Raw genomic sequence first — 25,273 nt, forward strand, 5'->3', positions numbered from 1 at the left:
TTAGCAGCTAAATATTATTTTCATCATCTTTGTCTGAGTCAGATTTGTTTGTATACTTAGCCATTATGTTATGTACTATTCCTTTTGAGGGTAACATTAAGTGTGTAACCTGTATTAACTGAAAATAAGATTGAAAGAAAATTGTGAAAAATGGCCATCAGTATTTCCTAAAGCCTTAAGGAAAGTCTTAACGTTTCTCTTTCATCTTACCCACCTTCTAAAACCCTAAAAAATGTAATTCATAGCTGAAACAATGAATCGCTCTAGATAAATGGCAACTTCATTGATCAATCAATTAACTGTTTGTCATTTATTTCAGCAAAAATTGCTCAATTATCCTTTTTTCGGTTTCGCCAATGTAAGGATTTTCTGACGATCCGGTCAAATGAGAAATTCAGTAAAGACGGAACATAAAAAACTATATCAAAACTACACTTACAATAAAAATAAATAAATACACCTTTTTAAAAGATATCCCGTCTGCATTTGCTCCCTCTTATCAGCGTCGAGGCAGCTGTAGCTGCCTTCACCCAGGCCCGGGCCCCGGGGATCTATAAGGGAGAGTACCTCAAAGAGCTTTTCCGCCGCTATGGTGACGAGGAGGACGCGCCCCCGGCCCCCTCCCTCCCTGAGTGGTGCTTCGACGACGAAGACTCCGGGGAAGTGGACGACGACGGTAACTCCGTTGGCCAGGAGTCGGGCCCCAGCTCCTCCGGGTCAATGCATGGCAAACGAAAGAAAGAGAAGCTAAAACTGGTAAGACTTCCAGGGAGCTCCAGGAAATGGACTGTTAAGTACCGCTGGTCCCTCTTTGCTCGACATGGGCCTGTAGGGAGACTTTGCTTCTCAGTCATGAAGCTCTTTATTTATCAGTTATTGAACCTGAATCGAGTCAGATCTAAGAGTGGAGTTGCACATTAGACGGTTCTATAGGGAAGAAGCCAGAGGAGAGAGCAGCAGCAGCAGCAACACTTTCATATTGCGTTACTTTAAGATGTCGGCTCGTGTTCAAAAGTCTCTGCACATTCAATATATATCGGAGAAGTCGAGAATAAAGTTGTGATATTTTGAAATAAAAGAGGACAGGGCCTGACTGCATGTAACCGACACTTGTGGTCAGCTGCAGCTGATGACATTATCATCATGGATGGTAGAAATCCAAGATGACATCAAAACGCATTAAAGAATAACAGACCGTTTTCAATATAATCTTCAAAATACTTTGCATATATCAATTTTTGTGTGTGTAAAATCGCTGCAGTGGACGCGACTGTGTTGCCACGAGAGACACCGCGGTGGACACACATCTGTTACACAACCAGGACCACCCACAAGAATAAGTTCAGTCTCACCGGAACATTTTGTGCTCAAGTAATTTAGAAATACTGAATTATTTATCCAAAGTTTAATTTGATCGGTGCCCGTCGTATGCTCTCTGCTGCTCGGTGCTCTCTGTCTCTGATGGACTCCACTGAAATATGTTAAGATGTTTAAGAAGCAGCATTATTATAAACTAATTGGTATAATATTATATGTTTTTAAAGATATGAGCTTTTCATATCTTTCTACAAATGTCCGTTGTCCAAACTTGGTAGCTTCAAATTTCTCGTTTTATCGGAACATCAGTCCAAAACCCAAAGATGTTCAATTTACTATCTCATAGGACACAAAAAAGAAGCTGCAACTAGAGAATGTTTGTCAGTTCTGCTCGAAAAAATTAAATAACTTATTATCAAAACACTTGCAATTAGTTTACTCTTGTTTGTCTAATTGTTTAATTGACTAATCGTTCCAATGCTTTGCGCCTCATGTTTAGCTCCCCTGTTCCACATGAAGAGTTTGGTTTCAAGTAAAGCATCACAGTCAAACACAGTTCATTGGTTTCAATGTCAGTTTGTTTTTTGATATGGGATTTTGGATACATTTGTAAACATATATATATCAATATCTGAAAATATCATATATATATATATATACGCACACACACATTCAAATCGCAATAATGATTTCAGCTGTGCTGAAAATAAGCCATGTTGTGCTCATGAATAGTAGTGAAATAATCATCTTTACCAAATTGAATTACTGCTGAGTTTTCCTTTTTTTAATTGTTTAATGCGATTTCAAACAGCATTTTCACACGTTATGACATAATACTTAAACCTCCTTCTGGATAGAAAGGTGGAGAATAGGATTTATATGACCATGATGGGGATTCTCCTCTCACTGCAGCCATCATACTAAAAACATGCACCACGGGCACCCGTGGTGACACATTATCATAACACATCTGTTTCTGTTCTAATTGGCGTATATTATCATATTATACCAGTTAGCAAGTCTGATCTTGTCAGATTTAGGGGGCAAAGGTCATGTCAAAAGAGAAATGGGTGAGATTAGGAAGTGAGGTAAATGAGCAAGAATTGTTCCTATTAGAGAAAAGAGGGCTACAGATGTCGTCAGTGTTTCGCTCCAAGCAGATAGAAGATGATATCTGCATAAACAGGAGTGTAGGGGTGAAGGTAGTGAGGGGGTGAGGAGAGAGGCGGCAGTCTAGTTTCCAGGGAGATGAAGCAGAGGAACAGGGTTTATGAGGCAGATTTATAAAATGAGTAAAGTGAGACAGGGTTTAAAAGCGTAGAGTTCAAAAGAAAAACTGGATTTGTAATATTCCTACCTGTTGTATCTGCACACAGGGATTCATAGAGCAAAGAAGCAGCTGTTTATGAAGCATCACAGGGATTTTATGTTGTTTTTTTCTTGTATGTGTAGGAGGGTATGAGTGTCTCTTTATTGTCAATCCAAGTTCAAGCTTGTGTTTTTCTTCTCTTTTCTTTTTTTACTTCCCAGGGTGCATTATTCCTGCAAGGCATCACAGTGAAAGGCGTCTCACAGGTCACAACACAACCCAAACTAGGAGAGACCCAAAAAATGTGTCAGGGGATGGCCGAGTGGGATCGGTAAGAGCCTCTCTTTACCCTCCTGTTTACACGTACCGTATACATATACATATCATTAGCGATCGACCAGTCGACCGCGAAGGTATTGCGGTTAGATCGCATGCCATTAAAAAGAAAAATCTTTCAAAAAACTTTAGCGACAAAACGCAGCTCCCAGTGTGCAAATGAATAGGCTCGTTCGAAAGAGCTGCGCCTCGCCTGGAATCCAGACGAGAGCAGGCGGGAGCAGCAGGGGGCGTAGTCAAAAAACTGCGATCAAGTCAGACAGTTTTCAGCTGACTTCAGAGTACACACAGGAAGTCACAGCAAAAATGACTTCCTGTTAGTTCCGAACTTTAGGCTTCTTCTAGTTTACAGCTCACGTTTGGATTTATTCATATGTGTTTATAAATATATATTCATGTAGAAATGTGGGTCTAGCTGCATACTTTGTTCTTTTTATGTCTGCCTGTGAAATACATTACTACTGGTTTTGAAATGTGTTGCAGAAATAAGATTTTGTATTCAAATCAAACACACAAGATTAGGGATGGGTATCGTTTGGGTTTTTTCCAATACCGGTGCTAAACCGATACTTTTAAAACGATACCGGTGCCTAAACGGTGCCTGAACCGATACTTTTTTATTGCCAAGGCAATTTTTTTTCTTCAAATTGAACAATATTGTTAACTGTTTAAAGTATATTATACATGTAAATAAATAAGTACATACAAAACACACTTCAAACTACAGCTTCAAACCTTTTAACTTCAAACTATAAAAATATATATTTAAAAAAGAACAGACACCAGTCCAATCAGGTGGCCTGATGGGACCGTGTGCAACAGAACTCAGAAACTGTTGGATCCTAAAACTGCTGCTTTACTGGACTACACGTCATCATTAATATCAACTGGGAGAGATTTATTCCATCAAGCCGAGGACGGACGTTCAAAAGCTCGTGCTCGTGTCTCCAGCGATCTCTGTGTGCGCGCCCTGTGTGTGTGTGAGCGCTGAAAGCCCCGCCCCCTCGAGCCCCGCTCTGCATGCAGGCGGACAACAGAGAGCAGAGCAGCGTGCTCTGATCCGCGCTATTTTAATAATCGTTTTTAACGTGCGGGCACCGCGCTACCTTTTTAGTATCTATATACCGTGCAACTTTACAGAGTAGTGTAAAAAAAAAAGTATTTAAATCGGCTCAGGCACCGGAAGGAAGCACCGAAATCTGCGTTGCTTTTCGGTCCGGTAGGTACCGGACGTGTTGGTTCTCGGTACCCAACCCTACACAAGATATGTTTTTAGATTAAACATGAGACTATTAGTCAACAATCGAGCATTAAGTATTACAACTACACATAAAATAGGTATTTTCTACAACACGTGTTTGCTGTCAAATCTGAGAGCCAATCAGCTCTCTGATGTGGCGACAGCCAGGCGTTTCCCATCATGCACTGCGCCACGCAGTCGGTGGAGAGCTACTGCGGCGCCTGGCTCTGAAATCGGGGCCCGCCTTGCTGTCGTGAGAATAGCGTTGACCGACTTGATCCCGACTTGCTCTGACATCATGCACATGTGTGCATGATGTCAGAGGCAGACCATTTTGGTCTACCAGCAGCTACTGTCCGGACTATGCAGCCCTGCTGGTTCCATTCAGTGAAGTCATCAGAGTAAAATGTAATGACCAAAAATGTACAGAACTGTATTGTGTCATAAAGGGTTTATGCAGTTATGCAAGGGATGCCAATATTGTAAATATAAAGTATACTCTGTGTCTTTATACACTAATAATGATATATATATATATATATATATATAAAAATAGATAGGTATTTACCATTATTAATGTAGATAGATCTTTTTGACTTGGTCATTTCAAAAGTAGCTTGTGAGCCAAAAAAGTGTGGGCACCCCTGGTATACATGGATGTACTGGTCTGTGTTGATCACCCAGGGGTGACTATCAGCCTAAGGAGCCCGATTGAACTGCTTATCTCACAGTAGAAGCGACTTGAAAAGATGAAATGGAAATATATTGCAGTATCTGATTCTGTACCGCCTGCTTTTTGATTATTAGCTGAAAGAGATTCAGCGTCTCATACCTGTCACTTCACATGACGCCTAGTTTCCATTAAATAAATGTCCCCACCCTAGCTGCTTCATAAAAGGATGCCCATTTGTTGTTGCCTTGGCAACAACTACCCACCTGGGTTATATTGAAACATGAAATGATAAAGTTTATGCAAGATATTTCTTCTTACAATTGTGTTGATTATCAAATTAAGGTAGGAATGATATTTTGTTAAAATATTGAATGTATATATTTCTCCTCAACTCATTAAATGTTATAATAATATTTAATGAATTCAAGAGGAAAATAACCAAATTAACTATTCAATCGAGGTCCTGTAAAAGGGTCTGATGAACTGTGTATTTCACAGTTCACCTTAAATATGTTAAACACGTGAATGTTTAGGATCAATCACACTAACCTGGACCTTCTATTGTATTTATGCTGAATGTATCATCTCACAAACTTGTTCGCAGGAGTATGCTGATGTGGACAGACCGTGTATCTTTTTTCAACTTATCATACATTTTCTAAATATGGAGAGTGTGTCGCTGCTGCCTCACTAACTGACTTGCCTAACTGACTTAGGAGACATCTGGAGCTCTGTAATAATCATAAAGCTAAGACAGCAATGGAATTCCGTTAGAAACCCAATTGTAAAATGTGTGTGTTCATTGTTGTTGTAGATCCGGTTTTCCTGGTGCTCAGCCTGTGTCCATGAACCGACAAAACCTCCATTTCCTGGAACAGAATCCATACAAAGTCAGCTGGAAAGCTGATGGCACGCGGTAGGTCTATTGTCCATGCTTTTCTTTACGCTAAATGTCTCCTCGTCTTCACATGTCGATACCGGTATACCGCTCTTTGCGTCTCTGCCTGTACCTGATTGGCTTCTCTTCCCATTCATTAGGCTGTTTTTAAAAATCGGTACGTACGCACTGGCATGGGAGTTGTCCAGCAGTTCTGTATTCCAGAGGTGTTAATTTACCTCTCTGTCTTGTTAGTGAAGACTGAGAGGAATGCTAACAGGACTTTTGTTTCTCATTTGATTTTAATTACAGTACAATATAGCTAGTCAATCAGAGTGCTCAGTAAGCCGGGTTAGATGTGAACTGATTTATAAAACAGCTTCACTGATGGAGCCACAGACTGAAGAGGATGTCTGCGTCCAAATTTGGAATGAGAGGTGCAATAACGCAGTGTGTCTTTCCTGTCACATCTCTGGGTTTAATTTGTTGTTTTCTCCTGTTTACGTCTCTGTCGCCAGACGCTATTGTTGAGCTCGTAAATGGGAATTTTACTATTCCACTAGTCTGCTGTGAAGCCCTGTATCTCTCTCGCTGGTGCAAATGTGCAGTGTGCCGGTGAATATTTAATGACTGCAGTCAATTTCAGAATTTTACATATCGCTGCTTTAATTTCCTGTAAGAGTGAGACCAGCAGAGTACCTATTTGGCCCCTGACCAAGATGCGGTAGATGTGCGTGTGTATACGACTGCCATCATCTGCAAAGGCTTGAGTGTTTTTAGAAAGTTTTTCTCTTAAATGTGTATAGAGCGATGCTGCGTCCTTCCTCTCCTGTATGGAGCTCTTGTCCTTTCGGCCCCAATTTCCCTCCAGCTACTTGAAGAGTCTCGCTGAGTAGTGACGGCATATTTCTTTAGCCATGAGCAACAGAGAGAGACACAGTATGCATCCTGCGAGGTATGAGTCATTCCTCAACTGCAGGATATGAACTATGTTAAGATGATATACTTTGATCTCGTCACATTTGAACATTCAAGCAGTAAAATATAAAGTTGAAGTTTTTACTATACAGATTTTTACCCTATAACATATGGAAGAAAGTCTTATTTTTTTTAATAATCAAAACCAGATCAGCAAATTCAGGAAGTGCGTGTGGGTTTGTGGGTGTTAAATAACACCTTTCTTGTTGTTCCATTTAAGACTTAATCACAATTACGACAAAAATACATGGGAAAAAACAACAAGCTCCTTAATTGAAGAAAGGTCCCAACACATGCACTTAAAAATAACATGTTTTTTCTAATGCAGAATAACTATATGAATCTATTGATCAAAAGGTGTTCCTCAAAGATGAGACTAGCTGTGTTTTTTTTTATTTTTTATTTTTTTAAACCCTGAAGTGTCCTGTTACCAATTAATGAAAGTGTTCTGTTTTTACATGTTGGTAATCCCGCTTATCCCACACTGCCAGTGTAGCCAGGACCTGATGTATATATCTTATTCCTCCGTGCCACAGACCTAGATTGTTTCCAAAAACTATTAACAACCCATCAGTGAGTCACAGTGTTGCACTTGGTAACATGTTCCCTCATTATGATTAACGTGGGCACCGTAGTTTATTTTAAGTCAATACTCAAAATCTTTTTTGGAGCGCTCACTACGTATTAATCCACGGCTGAAAATAGTCCCCAACAAGTGCAGTTACAACTAGTTTTGTTGTTTGTTAGTTTTTTTTAAAGAAGAAGGCTTGGTGGGAGACAGACTGGGAGTGAAGTCAGGAAGTAGACTAATGCTGCCTTGACATGGGGTCTTGTTTTGTAATTGTGTATCTCCTGAGGAAAAACCCCAACGACCTCATCAAATCTGCTATTATTATGCCTTTACGTTCTCTGCATTATGTTACTTGTTCGCCAGCTTGCAAAATAGAGAACTGCAGGAATGATGTATTGTTGTAGGCCAGATCCTGAAGTTATCGTCACACGGGAACTCTCGTCAAAAAGCCAATGAGATTCTTTCCATTGGGTTTTTTTTATTGGCTTTTCACAAAAAAATAAGCTCTGTGACAAACACACGTTTATGACGCTTAAACGTTTGGTTCAGCAAGATAATCCTGCAGCGGTGTTTCCGTGACTTAATCACTTGAATGCAAAGCTTATCATGAACATACATTTCCACGTCTCAACCTCAAGCTCACATGTTCTGTTTGAAGGCAGCAACACATTATTGCTTCTGGTCATTTAAATTGAATTGGTTGACTAATATAGAAAAACGCAGCCTTATCCTTTTTTATAAAATCTTGTTTGGAGTTTAGGTGAATGGTTAGTTGTCTCTATATGAGCTCTGACTCTGTTTTAGCCCATCTGTTACACAACCAGGAACACCCACCATAATAATTCATAATGTTCCACCTCACCAGAACAATTTGTGCTCAAGTCATTTTGTGTGTGTGTGTGTGTGTGTGTGTGTGTGTGTGTGTGTGTGTGTGTCGATGAGAGGGTCTTGGTACACTCTGTTTTTTTTCGGATCTTCTGCTTGGACCCTTTCTCTTGGATACTTTCATACGTAATGTTATTGCTGCCCTAATACATGCAGCCCTTGCTGCCGGTCACTGTTTCTACCTCTGTAAGATCTTTCTAGATAATTGGTTCTCTGTTAAAAAAGGGGACTTGGAGATGTTTATATGATTTGGTTAAGTTTCACTCACAGCACAACAGTAAAGTGTAACAAGATAAAAAGTTGTGTCTGATCAGCGATTTTATTTGATCACAATGCAATAATGTTGTTTTTTTTGGAGCTGCATCCACTCTTCTGATGAATAAATATGTATTCTAAACTCGTGTATAGAATATATGCAAGTTCTTAAAGTTTGTTCACACACAACAAAAACTTTGAGCTGCTATTCATATCCTTCCTTGTAAGACAACCTCAGAACTTCATTGTGTTTACCGGGAGAGTGTGATTTGGGAGACGATGAACTTTGATCGTCTTTATTTCTGTTTTTTCAGTATGGTGCCCGTCTCCTGTGTCTTTTTTGTTACACAGGCTCTACAGTATGTCTGACAAAGGCTATAGGAACTTGCAGAAAGGATTGCCGCAGCGTTGTCAGATGAATATTTGCACAACTTCAGCCTTGCTGCTGTCTGCTGAAAGCTGTGAGGGGTTGTCTCTTCTGGTGCTGCTGGTTTGATGTTACTTTATTCTACAGAGCTGAGAAAATGTCTTAAAGCTTGCTACCTTATCAGTGCCTCACCGGAACCACTATGGTGTTTTAATTTATCAAAATACGCCTCGACTTTCTTCCAGGTTTGGCTTTTATGTGAAATTCTATTGGCACAAAAGCAGTGATGATTAAAGACAGTTTGGTAAAGAAAAAAATCATTAAATGTTTGTTTTTTTTATTTATGATTAAACGTGCACGGGTCCTTCAGTTGTTGGTCTTCAATAAGTCTGTGCAATAACTCAGACTGATGGACAACAAACACCAGCGTGAAAGTGAGTCAGAAGGATGTGGGCTCTTCTGGGGTCCGTGGATACGAGCAATCACTATACAAGATGATTTATTCCATTTTTAATCACCATTTATTTTGCTCTATTAATTCTAAACTATCGCTAATGATGCAAAAAGTATGAATTCTGTAACATTTCCTGTAGCATGTGGGGGTGATGTTCAGTGCATCAGATAATATTATTGAGTTTTGAGGAGATTTACTGGTTGCTGTGCTGCGGTGTAATTTGTCAGTCTTGCCATGTGTTGTGTAGAGTTTGCAGATAATTTCTTATTAGATATCCTACTTTCTTGACGTTGGCATTTTTTAAGAACTGAAATGGATTTTTAATAGGAAAATTGTCTCTCCAAGGTGGTCCGGAAAGATTTTTCTCTTTGCATATTGCCGGAGGTCCTCACTTATGTGTTACACATTTTAAACCCCCTGCCTCTTACCGATTGTTACTTGGGTGAGGATAAGAAAAGCTTGTGCAGGAAAGGGTTAAGTGAGCAAAATGTGTTGACTTTCAACAACGTGTAATGACAGACGTTCTCTCAGTCCCTTGTGGATGATTCCGTGCATAACTGCATCCTTTTCTTTTGCCACGGGGTAATAATGCACAATATGGCGACAAGAGGACTGAACAAACTCCGCTTGCCTGTGCCGAAGATTATTCAGCTCTCCTAGAGACTCCCGATCCGTATTTGTACTGAATGTCGGCTGATAAACAATAAATCGGACCATTTCTGAGCTCTAATGCACAGACCAGTCATACAGTGAATAAACTGTCACTACGTGCCAAGGAGGTGGATTCTAATGGGCTTCGGAAAGGACAGCAACATCAGTGGATTTGCCAAGAGGAGAAAAATAGGCTGTGTTGGATTTTTAATCAGCTTGTTGTCGAGCCTTCTGTCAGGGCCAGATTGGTTTGAGCCCCAGAGAGGACAAGGACAAGGGAGAGGGACCAATTATGTCTTTGGGACATTAAACAAACACTGCTGCTGAACTTGGACTTTATTAGAGTAAAATTGGACTTGATAAAGACTTTCTTAATTTCCTACTCGACTTCCTCTCCTAGCAACAACCCATCAGTCACTCCTTTTAAAACGAGGAATCAATAGTCCAATGTTTACTTTGATGTGCCAGATTAGATTTCCTGATGTAGTTTAAATTCTTTTCTGTTTATTGGCTGGTTATTTTCAGAGCATCATTACTTCTGTAATTCTGTTGCTTACTTAGTTTATTGTGTCAATAACCCTTCTTAGTGGACGGCTTGTCTCCAAAACTCTTCCCCTCTCTCAGGTTAATGTTGTAACTAAAACTTTTGGCTGCTTATTGCTGTTCCAAACGGCAATGAGAAAGAAATGAGTAATTTCTTTTACAAAAGTGCAAATTGTAATTTGTAAACTGCATTACTGCACATTTATATTCACAAGTTCATCTTTTCTGTAATGCTTTATATCAAAGAAACCACTGGGACACAAGTTGCAAAAGCAATAATGTGGTTTTGTTGAGCTTTGTTCAGCACATACTCGGCTTTGGAGACGGTTTGTTACTTTCTACATCCCTTACTTTTTATTTGTCACTCTTCATTGGCAGATATATGTGCTTTGGCTATTTAAGACCTGCCTTTTGTTACATTCTGATGTTATTTCTCTGTAGTTTCACATATTCTTTGGGTTAAGGGTTTGGTTAAGGCTAGGTTAGCATCCTGTCCAGTGTTTGTCTTGCTTTTTGATTTCCCATGAAAATACATGTTGGCTTTGGCCAGTTCTGATCCCTCGGCTAACACCAGCAAGGCCCTGTCTGGGATGCTTTCCAACAAGGCTGACCCAAATGTGTTATGATGTATTCATTACTCCCAAAATCCCAAATAGCCCATGAAATAAGGAATTGTAATCTCACATTATTCATTATGCATGAACATGAATTATGATTAGTTATTCTCAAACTGATAGAGCACTGTTTGTTGTGTGTAAAGAGTGTGTGGGTGTGTGGGTGTGGGTGTGGCACTGCCCCGGGTACTGAAACCGAGGAGAGCAGTCGATTTATTAGTTCATTCATTTAACGGCTGACATATCAGCAAATTAGTTTTATCTCTATAATTGAATTTTTGCCCATTTTGTCGCCATTTTCATTTCAATAAAAAGGAAAATCATTGTCTTCATCCCTCATTAGACAATATAGCAAAGTAAAGTCCAATATATATGTATGAATGAATGATGACTGCAGGTTTGAGGAAAGTCATCGCTTCAGTTTTCATTTTCGTCATTGTACCTTCAACGCTTTGAATACCCTCAAATATTTCTCACTGAAGCTTCGAAGCATCCCAATTTTATTTGAGAAAGCCCCGATAGGGAAGTAGCTCTTACTTCTGTCTCCGATTAAGTGCACAGCTGCTTTGCGGGTCTTTTCTATGGGAAGCATTTGGACTGTCTCCTAACAGTGGATGTGACGGTCCCAAACAGGGCTGTCAACAGAGGTGCAGTTGGGTGAGATCCCTGATAGTAGGCATGGGACCTATCAAATGTGAGGTGAACTAATTTCCTGTATAGTTCAATTAGACTTTGAGCAATTTGTTGTCTTTCTGTATCTAACTTACTCAAAAAACTCCAGAACAGCACCACATCTAACACAATAATATAGTATCTGTCATCTGCAGTATGTACTCCACAAAATGGGAAGGTGGATCTTTTTTATTTCGATTCTTAACTCTATTATCTAAATGAGAAATCAACCTGGACGCTCTGGGTCTAACGGAGCAGTCCTGCTCATTGACGCACCACTAATGATGTGCAAAGCTGCTGGATCTGATCTCGGGCCTCCCCTGGAGCTCAGCTGCTGTCAGTCATGCTGCAGGACTAGACTGGCAAAGCCGACACATTGGCCGCCTGTGCCTCATTAGGCCTAAAGTGCTGGGGGGGGGGGGGGGGGGGGGGGCTGGATGAGGATGAAATCTGAGGCTCACAGCACCCATCAGAGGACCGAAAGAGTAGGAGAGAGTAGGCCGGAAGGGAATAAAGGAGCACATTGGATTGAATGTTTTCCGATGGGTCCTGAGAGGAAATATGGTGTATTTCAGGGAGAGATGACGAAAAGGACCACTGGGTTTGACACCGCACTAATGGGCTCCCTCTGCTTTCTTCTGAACATACTCGACGCGTTAGCTACGGCTAACTGGCCAATTAGACGGCAGGGTAACCACTTGAGCTCAGACCTGTGGTGTCCTCACTGGTTGACAGATCCTCTCTGTTCAGACACACTGTTTGATCTTCTCAGACACAGCCCTTTTCTGGGATAAAAGATATCCCCCCACACTTCTTCACGATAGGATCTTCTTGACAGTGGCAATTTGCATAAACCGAGCCATGCAGGCATTTCCTGTTCCCCGCCTTTCATGCTTTTATGTCGTTTTAATGCTTTCATTGTGTCCACTCCCACCCCGGACGCTTAAGTGCAGCTTTATCTGGCCCACTCACCATTATTTCCTTTTCTGCAGGACTTTTGGACGTGCCTGATTTTACAAAACTCAAGGCTTGTGTTTTGTTGCTCCCTCCTGTCATGACCGGAGGGGGAAGCGGGTTCAAAGTCATCGCTCCGAGCCCTCCACCGTTCTCTTTTATCTGAACAGTGTGTTGAGGGTTATGATACAACTTTCATTGGCGAGTCTGCTTGAGGAGCATTCAAGTGTAATGGAAATAATTAGGTTATATGTCCAGACTCTCAGCCCACTACCCCCAAAACAAAAGCCCTTATTGCGATGATCACACACTTACTTAAAAGGGAGAGGCATCTACCTACGCAGTTATTCCCAAAAGTACAAAAAGCAGAGCATTTAATCAAAGGCGAGCTATTTCTAAAGCTGATGGTTTTCTTCTCCTCTCATCCACACCCAACTTCACTTGTGTGAGAACAATCTTCATCAAAAAAATCTTGGAAAAATTGTGCTGTCAAGTTCGATAGTAATCTTACGACACACGGCGCCTGAAATATAATAGCGACCTAGCGATAAAGAGCTGCCCTCTCAGGAGAATGCACCGTCTTGTGTCTGTCTTCAAAATGCAGTCAATTGTGTTTTGTACTAAAAACACACTATGATTAGTTATTTATAGACTTTTGTGTCATCTCTGCGGTGTAATTCTGTACAGAAACCCTTTTGAAACATCTTTTCATGTGAGAACCCAAATTGCTGCCGAATATTAAAGTTACACTTTTCCCAATATTTTTATTGATTATCAACTATGATTTTGAGCAACTTGTTATAACTGCCCTTAGTTCACCTTCATCTACATTCAAAAATAAATGAAGTTGAATGTCATTATTGTGACACGATACCCGAGCTGAAACAATAAGTGGATCAACAGAAAGGGCAACTACTCTGATAAGTGATTTGTGAATAAGAATAAGTGATTCTTTTATTTATTTTTTGCAAACCAATATCAAGTAATGTATTCCCCTTCGCAAACATACCAAACATTCTGTAGTCCCAGTTTCTCCAGTGTGAGGATTTGTCATATAATATTGTAAATGTAATAACTTTGAGGTCCACTGTCGGTCAAACAAAACAATTTGAACGTCTTCATGGCTTCTTGAGGTATTTTGATGGGCATTTAAAAAATACAAAGCTTTTAATTGAGAAGCTATTCAGAAGATGAATCGATTATGAAACAAATTGCAGCTCTATACTATGAATTTGGAAAACAAATGACCTCTACGTAGGGCCCTAGTAAAATTCTGCTTTCAGAGCTGACTTTTGTCAGCTAGTATATTATTCTACACACACAATAATGTTGCCGGCTTGTGAAGTTTCCCGCTTTGAACCAGCTGGCATTGATGGCATATGTATTACATCTAATCCCTTTGTGATTATGATAGAGAGTCACAGCAGGTATGAGAAATGCATAGCTTTGTCAGTTGGGAAGTCATTAATCTAAAATCTGTCATCAGACTTTGTTTTCCCTCGAAGGTGTGAATTCCTTCAGCTGGTTTTAATATCAAGTGTGTGCACCATCAAAGCTTTTGACTCATTTTTATGGCATAAATTCCATAAAAGTTACAAGATAATTAGCCTCTGTTTCCAGTCCCATCTATTGTATTATTTAACCTTTGGAAACACAGCAGGTCTGCAGTTGCTCATTAGGACATTAGTTCATCCTGCTTATTACCACTTGGTATTTTGTGTTAAAGAGCAGCAGGCAGCCCACAAAGTGTAATTGGGTTCATAGGAGGTGTGAAATGAAGCCGTCAGATTGCTAATATATTTTTTTTAACTTTTATACAGTCAAGTTTTTCACAATGAGCCTGAGCTCACAGCAGCCTCACCAGAGAAGCTCACTTGAAACCGTCAGTCAGTCGATCAATCAAATGGTCATTTAGTGTATGTATTGGGTGCAATTAAGGTAATCGAGTAGTTATTTAAGTTGTTTATCAATTAAACTGCCAAGTATGCGCTGCCTTTTTTTATTTAATTTTTTTACATGAGGATTTGCTGCTTTTCTAAGTTGTTGTAAACTAATTATCTTTGGGTTAAGGACAGTTTTTCAGAACATATTTGAACTAGCCATTTTTGCAGCTAATACTTACCAATTCTTTTCTGAAAAAAGGTATTTCAAAGTTGTAGGATGTCTTTCCTCTAATTGGTAAAGCACAGATGTGTCTTAAAACAGCACTCGCATACCCATATTTCTATTAAAACTCGCTGTGATCATTCCTCATGTCCATACCACCTGTGAAGATATTCCTGTCTAACACAATTACAGTGTAAGAAATGAGAAACATCTACTTATCTCAAAGATGAAGAACACCTTTACCGAGCGATGTGTTACCTTATTCAAGTTGCAGTTGCTGCAATCACATGGAACTGGAAATTCTTTTACATATATTAATCTTAAGCAGAAAACAGCTGGGCGTCCGCTTCATGAGGGGGAATTAAAACGCTCATGATGGGTTGTCTCCAGGTGGTTGCGCCGACTTGTCAGAAGACATTTACATAAAGCTGAACCTTTCTTGACTGCTTCCTGGCATTTGAGTTTTGAATAGAATAGGCTGTCACACCTTTTAATGTTTGATTCTATATGTGGGAATGACATTGTACAATTCCCCTGTCCTGTTTTTTGGCCTACAGTTCTGGGCTTACTCAAAGTATGCTGATACTCCAGGACATTATACTGACACTCATCATACCAAATTCATTTATATTGGAATAAAGAGTGTGCACAGTATCAGAAATGACATATGACAACATATAAATCCCAGTAAATGACAGTTGGATGAAGATTCTTTCAGCAGTGAATGCTCAGTGTTGCTACAGTCAAAGACAACTCTGGAGAATAACAAAGGCAACAATGGTGCCTGTGCTTTTGGGTGTGGCCCATCTTTTCAGCTCGTTTCTGGGAACCAGCAGAAGGGAGGATCAAGGATTTTGTCAGTCTTCTGTCCCTCATTTCAATTTGCGTGTCATGTCTGCCAGCTCATTGATCATCCGGCTCTATTGATCAAACAAAAAACATTTGAATTAACACTTAGCTTGCTTTCATGCCTTTCTGGACTATTATATTTTTTGTTGCCAAGCCTGTTTATAATCTGTTTATTCAACAAATGTGAGACCTTTATTTATATAAAGGACACTTTTTAAGATGCAACTACTCAACGGACTGACCTCATATAAATAACTGACCTTTAGTTTAATTAACGTCGATCAGACTGGAACAAAAGCTCATATTGTACATATTAGCCCAGTCTTATTAAACTGGGCAGTGCATGCAGAGAAGAATTCTTTCCTTGAAATTGTAATTGGGTTTCAAATTATCTGTATGACCATGTTGTCCAGATGTGGTGCTCATAAGATATTATAACAGATGGAATGAGAGCTGTAAACAGATAACTTGTATCACGTACACCTCCGCAGATAATTATACCTGAAAGTAAAAGTGTGCACATATAGTGTGTTATTTAAAGAATATTCTGTGTTCACAGTAGTATTTTTTTTTTTTTTTTTTTTTTTTAGAGTGGAGGTGCAAGGCTGATTTCAAGTCTCAAAGCGTTAGACTTAATGTTAATGCCTAATAATGCTTTATCAACCTCGCACACCTGTGAGTTTAATGAAGAGGAAGAGCGAAGACAAATTAATACCAGCCAAATCTCATATCACGACCCCATACTGGTAACCGGCCTATTTTGACAGCTATTTTTTTGGGCAATTTTAACAGTCACTGCTCTCAGGTTTTCAAATCTTCAAATTGAGTGCACTCGTGAGTGAAAAACTAAATTTCCAGCAGTTGTTGGAGTTTCTCCCTTGGTTTTTACTTCATTTTATTGAAGCAACATAGACAGAATAAGATCGACAAGAATAGCAGTAAAACCCTTGCAGTGTAATGCAGCAGTCTAATCAAATAATACCAGCAACAATAAATATTTGTATTTATTTATTGTTGCATATATATATATATATATATATATATATATATATATATATATATATATATATATATATATATATATATATATTGTAGAACTACGGCAACAGATTGTAGTTGTTAAGCCAAATAGAGTTTAAAGTTGCTAATGATTGTTATTCCTTTTTGAGGCCTTGAAGCTTCACTGACGATAACTATAACACAAGCTTTCTCACTTTCTCCAAAGTTTGTTCATTATTTTCTTATTTTAGTTTACTTTGCCATTTCTGTCTAATGAGATGAGAAAACATTTTCCTTTGACACACCGACAACAAATTGTACAATAATCTTATCAAATACCTGACAAAGATAGCCCATGAAAATGTATTTGCTCATATGGAGGTCTATAAACAAATGAATCAATAATATAATTTAGTCTATGCCAACATGTATAATAATAGACGTGGGTTTGCTGAGACTGTCAATCCATGTCCTCCGCTGAGTTTCAGCAGCCGGGACACCGCTGCACCTACACACAACAAACGGCATTATCCGTCTAAAAATGCAGAAGTTGGAATTGTAGAAGACTGGGAAATATTTTTAGTTAATTTCTTCTTCTTCTTTTCTGCTTCTAAATCTTTCCCTCACCTGCAAAGACTGGCCATGGATTAGGTGAGCTTTGTGCTCATGCAGACAGATCCCCTAATCGCTTGTGATGTCAAATATCTCCACATAAGAGATTACTGTTGCTTCACAATGCAAACAAGTGAAGGCTTTTGTGTTGATGCAGGGCGACCAGAGACGACTGTAACAGAGCAAAATCATTTATTTGCAATTCATTCTTCACACATTCAGATGTGACGTTGTTGTTCAGTTCATATGTGTCTACCTAAGAAACTAGTTTTTTAGTTTCTAAAATCTTACTGATACTGTTATGAGAGGTTAAAGTTGGTAGTTGTATACTTGTTGCCAAGCAGTCCCGTTGTAAAAGGCTTACTGTTGGCAATGATGGTTCCCACAATGCACGGCTGGATGAAATGGAAAAATGTTTGCTTCGGTAATAAGATGCCATTAGCAGGTATCTGCTCGGTTGTCTTACCTATCTTCTCAGACATGATACAAGCTCTAACAGATATGCAGTCTTGTGTGTTGTAGTTGCTGAGCGGAAGCTTAAGTGCTGGTTCTCTTCACTCACAGCAATTCAGCTTTTAGTGTGATTACCATATTAAGTCCTCCAAATAAACTAATCAAAGAAAATTACAGGCAATTCTGTTGGTCTGGAGAAATGCACTTTCCGCAGAGCAATGCTTAATGTAGTAATAAGGTGTCACAAGGGTCAACCCCAATCCAATATACTGACTAAAATGGAAAACATCTGCATGTTCTATCAATTAAATAAAACGATAATGAAACTATGGTAATGTATGTATAGCGTATCCATTGGAACATTTTTGGAATAAACAACATAATCAAACCCACAGCCAGTGTGGTCTGCAATGTAACATTGTAACTATAGCGCCCACAACCAATAGTGGGTAGTCGTCTGTGAACATAAGATATGAGATTAGCGCCATTGAGTCTCTCTAACACAGTGACCCGCGCGCATACAACTTGCTACCGTGTATCATTATGGTTCATCTTCTCCTGCAGGTACATGATGTTGATCAATGGAAAAAATGAAGTATACATGGTCGACAGAGACAACACCATCTTCCACATAGCGAACCTAGAGTTTCCTTTCCGGAAGGAACCCCGTGTCCACCTAGCAAGTACTCTATTGGATGGGGTGAGTTATTTTCCTTCCTATTTCTTGTTGTTATATATATATTGTGCCATGGTAGCTTCTCTTCTTGCTTCCTGAACATCCCATAGCTGTTCCTCCCTTGACTGAAACTGCATGTCCCCTCCATCTCCAACCTTCTCACACTCCCGCCCCACCACTCAGTCTTGCAGATAATTGACATCAGTTTCCAAACCGTAGGTGAAAGAATAGCATGTTTTAGTCTGCAGTAGAACTTGTGAAAGACGGCAGACTGGAAAATGAGCACCTACGCCCTGAAGGAATAGCGAGTGAAATGGTTCACGTTTTTTTGTCACTGCTGCCACGCAGTTCCACACTGTGTTGTTTTGTAATGCTCAGCGGTGTGCTCCCCTGGGTGTAGACGGGGGTCGCTTCTCCTCACCTGTAATACTCGGCTCAGACTTTCTTTGGCATTCTTGTGCTGCTGAGGCGACCATACTCCCCAGCAGCAGCAGGTGCACATGCATGAGTCATTATCACACTCCCTAACTGGAAACACGGGAAAGGAAATCTCAGCCGAGATTTTGTCATAAATGTACTGGCAGTGGTTTGTGTTTGATTTTCCAGTCGGGGAGATGACGGATACGTTGCCTGTGATTGTGTTTGTTTTGCTCCTGGCCATGTTTTTGTCATAGAGAATTATATAATTGTATTTAAAATAGATATGTACGTACCTCATCTTGGCTGATTGATGCGGTGCATTTAGTTTCCTCATCGGGCAGGACATCTATTTGCAGCGCATTAGTGTTACTTTGAAGGAAGCGGTGCAGGCGTGTGTTTAGATTGCTACGAGGTTTGTTTTGACTTTGGTTATTCATCTGTTGATGCTTCCGGCTCTCAGTTCAGAGAGGCTACGTGGTGAGCGCTGTAGAAGGCCAGCTGTGTCGTCCGATACGTTTCATCTTTGGCCCAAAGGCACTGGTCTTTGTTGCTTTTAATGAGCTTTACATCAACTTGAATTCCAATATGGGATGAGTGTGCAGTATAGATTGAATTCCTGGCGGTTTCATTTGGTCACATTAATGTATTCATCTGCTGCTCTTTGTCTGTGAAACGGTTCAGTGCACCAGATGCATAGTGATGGCAGCCTCCTGTAATGACATCATTGCTTCTCTCCAGCCCCTCCTGCAGGGATCTGTATGCCTGCCATTCACTCCCCTTCGCCACTCCTCCAGTCTGGCTTTCGGCAATTTACTGTTGATGTTTGGTCTTTTGTCCTGTCCGATAAAGTGAAATCATGTCAGCCAATAGGAATGCACATCTACAATATTTTTCTTTTGATCGATGATGGTTAATTGTACCAAACTATGAATCGACAGTGGCTCGCAAGTGGTATCCACTACTACCAGGGGAAGCCAATGCCAAAGTGCCTTCACCGGTGGCTGCCACTACCACTCTTGAGGGCCGTTTGAAGATTCCCAGCACCTATAGACAAATGTAAAGTGAAGAATTATTTCCGCTAGAGAGTAGAGGCTCATTGGATGATTTTACTTTTTCTGATGTGCATCTTGGAGGCACTCAAGCTGAAGAACTTCCATACGACCACCAAAAAAAAAGCAGAAATATGAGACTGAATGCCAGTCAGCTGAAAAATGGCCGGTTCAATAGATTGTTGCTTCTCTACCTGTCATCCAACCCGAACACTAGCTGGTCAAAATGGATGTTGAAGTGTTCCTGTAATTGCCGAGCCTTTCTGCGACTTAACCTGCTAACCCTCTACATGCCATTTACAGCAGCAGGGCACTGTTAGTTGCCTGAAAGTTTTATGAGGGGAAGGGGAATAAGCGTAGTGCTCTAAATGTAGTGCTTCGCTTTTATATTTATACCAAGTACAGCACCTGAGTTGAGACCCTACTTTCACTTCCACTACTTTAGCGGCAGTGACGTCTGCACCTCTGCTGTCACAACACCTCCTGGTTTTGTAACAGTTCTTTGAAAACGTCCCATGTGTCGGTTGGGTGTCCTGCACCACCGCGGCACATGACTTTCAACTAGAGTCTTACATAATAGATGTGCAATGCTATTTCTGCTTCATGTCCTTCTTTACCAGATCCCACCACACATACGCGCACGCACGCACACATCTCATCAATTCCTTGCTATCCCCCTCATCGCTGCAGGCATCTCCCTCTCTGAACATACATACTCTTGAGAGCACTCACCCCTAGTGTCCCACTGTTTTCATCCTCCATAACTATTTTCACAGAGGAATCACATGTGATGTAAAGAATGTCAAGATTATTTCTATATTATATATCTCCTCTCAATTGTGTATGCTTATCTCAATAACAACAATATGTATCTCTTCATCTCTGCAGGAGATGATCATCGACAAGGTGAATGGTCAGCCCGTCCCCCGCTATTTGATATACGACATCATCAAATTCAATGTGAGTAGCCCCCGGCCGTCTTTTCCTGAAAGAACAGAACATTGGGAGCATGTGTGGTCTATCAGCAGCTCCTTCTGCCCTCTCCTTTTAATTTACTGTTAACAAGGGTCTATTTCAGCAGAGGGAATTGTTGTTTTTGCAGTCGTGGTCTATCAGCAGTCGGTAGAATACATAAGCAGTGCAAGGTGTGGGATGTTCGCCAGGAGAAAGCTTTGATGGGATTTGCTTATCCTGAAGGCTGAAAAATCTAATTCCCCGTTGGGTTCCTTCATGGCTCTTTAGCCGGCAGCAGAGGCGTGTTCATCCAGGCTCTGCAGTATTTGCACAGGCAAGACCAAGCTTTGTCAGTGTGTATGTTGGAGGGAAGTGCATGATTCAGCTTGACCACCACAGCCTGTCATGCACTGAGCTTTACTAAAGCTTACCTTTGGCAACACACTGGCTGAATGGCATCTAAATATATTTATTTATAAGCTAGGTCTTTGTGCTTTTACCACTAAAATTGGTTTTGCTGAGCTCCATTGACTTTTGATGAGAGCTAAAATGTTGTTCAATATTAATCCAAACTTTTAACATTGTCAGAGTCACTGTATCGGGTTCAAGTGAACCTGATCATCAGTCCATTACATGCATTATAGCTGGGTAGCAGTAATTCTCCCAGTGCATCTGTGCATGTGGAATTGGCTTTTATGTGTAATAGGATATTTTTCTGTTGCAGTGTAAACAGCTTATGGTGATTATGGTGAAGAACCGCTTGTATGTATCAACAACCTTGGTACAGAATCATTTCAATACAAATGCTGTTTAAATATTCCGCTTACAGTATTCATTTTGGGTCTTTTATGCATGATAGTTTATTGGGGGGGATAAAGTAAAACTACGATAAATATATTAAAAAAAACAAGTTTTTTTTAAATGTTTTTTTTACTTTATTCACATGACTGGCTACTGTATCCTACTTTGGTTAACAACTGGTTACCCGAGGCTGGTGCTGCGTGCACATTGAAATTATGATGCGGTAAAGAAAGTACATTTCTCTCAATGGAAAACAAGCCAATGCGCTGCAGCAGTAAAACTTCTTCAACTAAAACAGCGAGAACAAGTCCTGACTTGACGGGGAAGGCACCTGTAGATGAAGCTCCCCTTAAAACAGCTGAAGCCACAATTAATCAACTGTACTGTATTTTGAAACAGCCAACACAATTCAGTAAATAGTGAAGCTCTCGCTTCGAATGCTTTATATTAATGTAAAGAAATAATAAAAAAATGTATATTTGTAAATGTATATTCTGCATGAGAAATTAATAGAAACTCTTATTTTCTCTTTTATAATTTCCATCTGCTTAAAGTGATCAATTGGACCCGGGAAGAACATTATTTGGACTTGGTTGTTTTCTTGAGAACCGCCTCAGGACAATATTAAAAGGCTGTTAATTGCTCACACTTTTACAAACAGCAAATGAATTCATCCCTTCAGCCGATCTGCTCGCTGCTAATGTCAAGCTGACAGGCACAGAGACAAACGGTTTGCTCTTAGCGAGCCTCAGCCGTCTTACTTACAAAAACTTGATGAGGAGGGGGTTGCTCCTGCCATTATGTTTGTCTGTCTCCTCCTTTTCTCCATTGATCAGGATCAAACCAGCAAGCGGCTCAATAAAGGCTCCAGTGGTGAGGGGAACGTCTTTGTAAGATAGTGCAGAGGTTAGCAGCTCCACATGGCACCTCCCCCCCACGAGCCACCAGTAAAGCGTAGTTGTATTGATCCGAGCCGGCATTATTAGCCTTCTCCATTATCTGTGGTGGGCTGCTCTTTGGCACCGAGGCTCCATCCCGAAACCGAGGATGGAAATACAGCAGGAGGGAGCACACGCCACCCGCTACGCCCGTGGCCCTACGTGACACCTTACTTGTTTGCAAAGTCACACACAGTACAGTTCCGGGATTTTTTTGATTAGAGCGCGATAAGAGTTATGTGTCCTCTCGCCGTGATAGGTGATTTAGCCGTGAGGGAAGGGTCAGAGTTTACTTAGTTCTGTGGATAAATGAGTGACTGTTCATGTCAGAGCAATTGATATCCTTGGCTATCCTTAACCAGCCTTGGTCAGTGTTATTATGTTGAGTACTGATGTGTACAGTGCCTCTGCGACCATGCAACTGACTGACCCTGACTTATTCCCCTGAGACGTGGAGTAAATCTATTTCTGCTGTTCTCTACTGCAAAGTATAAAAAATATTTATAAAAAATAATCCTTTTTTTTGTCTTCCTGGAAAGTTGTTCGGCTCGTCAGTCCCTGTCAGCTCCCCCACTGTGGGCGAACTGACAAGATGTGATGAAATCACAACAACAATTACATTTATGTCCCTAATTTTGATGTTACTGAAGGAAGCTATTATCTAGAAATAAAACTGGTTTTCACTAGACATCACCGTCAATGTCCTGACACTTTGATTGACCTCGTTATGTTTTATGTCGCCAAAATAAATCTCCCCTTAGCTTCAGAATTAGACAACATAATTGTCTTCACCTTAACAGCCAAGCCAAAAAGAATGCGCATAAAAGATCCCCAAAAGAACCTCACCTTTTGGGCGCGGTTCTTTTGTGCTTTACTGATTTCAGCCCCATTTACTTCCACTTGAGAAGTTTGTCTGCAGGTACAGTCTTATCTCTGCAGGGCTTTTTCACCCTAAGAATAGTCCCTAGGCTGCACCGTTCCTTTTTAACCAACCGCTGCATCACTCTTATGACGCACTGCAGATAGAAAAGGTACGAGTTTGACAGGTCAACACTAGTACTGGTGCTAAGGTATTATTGCTCGCTAGCCAGTGAACACCACTAGTGTCTAACAATGACTTTCCAGGAAATGTGAAAGCTTTTTTTTTAATTTGCTCATAAATTGCAACACATCCTTGTTACTCTGTGGGGACTTTCATCTGCATTTTACCTGTGGTTATGTTCATCGGCCTTTCATGTTGAGCATGTGGTGTAACGTGAAGATTGATTAAGAAGTGGGTTATTATGAGGGTAATTGTACTAAAATGTGGCTGAGGGGGCAGTAATGCTCTCTATTTAACTGTAACTACCTGAAAATTCAACCCATTACATTATCTTTTATATAGATAATGCAGGGCACACCACTGCATGATCTATAGAATAATAATGTACTTTGTTATCAACACCTAACACTGGTTCCACATTTAATTTAGCACAGATCACCCAAAGAACGTGTTGTTTTATTGGTTTTCGTTTGAACATTTTCTTCTTTTTTTTCCTGCAAATTATCTTGCAACTATGTTTAAACACAGTTATCTGACAGCTCATTGATATGTGTGAAATACATTTCCTCTACTCATTTCCTTTTTAACTCAATCTGAGACTGGGCTATGCCCATCTATTTATTCAAGTAAGGGACTCATAAAGAAGCAGAAACAGAAGGCCACAGGAACTACATGGGCTATCGTCATAGTCTCTCTGCGTTCAGTGACCAGATAATTAAGACCTAACCTCATAATGATGGGCACTAAGGGAAGATGGTGGAAAAACATGGAGGCTTTCTTGTGAGCAAGGTCTGGTTTTAACCTGCTCACATTAGTTGAGATGTAGATCTAGAAAAGGCGTGTAAAAGGTGTTCAGACTGCTCAACACAAAGAAACATGAGAGAAATGGAGAGGAAATCATTGTTTGAATGGGATACAGTATACCTTTCCAGCATACTAGCAATAACGAAGAAATAATTTATAATATATATATATATATATATATATATATATATATATATATATATATATATATATATATATATATATATATATATATATATAATGTAATAAATATATATAATGTAATAAATATATGTTCAGGTTGCGGGTCGTTAAGTTCCTGTAGTGGGATTAAAAACATAAAAACTACTTCTGAATAAACCAGTTAAAGCTCAAAGGTGAGACACGACCGGCTTTGAGGATCACAGTCGCACCGTTATTAGAATCTTCTGATCATTTAGCTCTTCAAGTTCAGCGTGAGTCGCAGTGAAACAGCTGCGACGTTGACGTGATTCCTTCCTCCGTAGAGTGGCCGGGCTCACCCTTAGAGATAGGGTAAGGAGCTCGGACATCAGGGGGGAGCTTGGAGTCGAGTCGCTGCTCCTTCGTGTCGAAAGGAGTCAGCTGAGGTGGTTCGGGCATCTAGTCAGGATGCCTCCTGGACGCCTCCCATTAGAGGTTTTCCAGGCACGCCCAACTGGTAGGAGACCCCGGGGAAGACCGAGGACACGCTGGAGGGATTATATCTCCCGGCTGGCCTTGGAACGCCTCGGGATCCCCCAGAATGAGCTGGAAAGTGTTGCGGGTGAGAGGGAAGCCTGGGTCGGCCTGCTGAACCTGCTGCCACCGCGACCCGACCCCGGATAAGCGGCTGATAATGGATGGATGGATGGATATATATATATATATATATATA

General features: G+C 40.4%; 1 protein-coding gene across 1 annotated transcript in view; it reads left to right on the plus strand.

Moving 5' to 3' along the window:
- rngtt (RNA guanylyltransferase and 5'-phosphatase) overlaps window positions 1-25,273 on the plus strand; it is a 79,460-nt gene that overhangs the window by 5,047 nt on the left and 49,140 nt on the right. The window contains exons 4-8 of the mRNA XM_079214616.1: window positions 504-756; window positions 2,848-2,957; window positions 5,690-5,791; window positions 18,280-18,415; window positions 20,749-20,820. Coding sequence (XP_079070742.1) covers window positions 504-756; window positions 2,848-2,957; window positions 5,690-5,791; window positions 18,280-18,415; window positions 20,749-20,820 — 673 coding nt within the window. The remainder of the gene's footprint in view (window positions 1-503; window positions 757-2,847; window positions 2,958-5,689; window positions 5,792-18,279; window positions 18,416-20,748; window positions 20,821-25,273) is intronic.

This window comes from Taurulus bubalis (assembly GCF_910589615.1).
Source record: "Taurulus bubalis genome assembly, chromosome: 3".
NCBI classification, from domain to species: Eukaryota; Metazoa; Chordata; class Actinopteri; order Perciformes; family Cottidae; genus Taurulus; species Taurulus bubalis.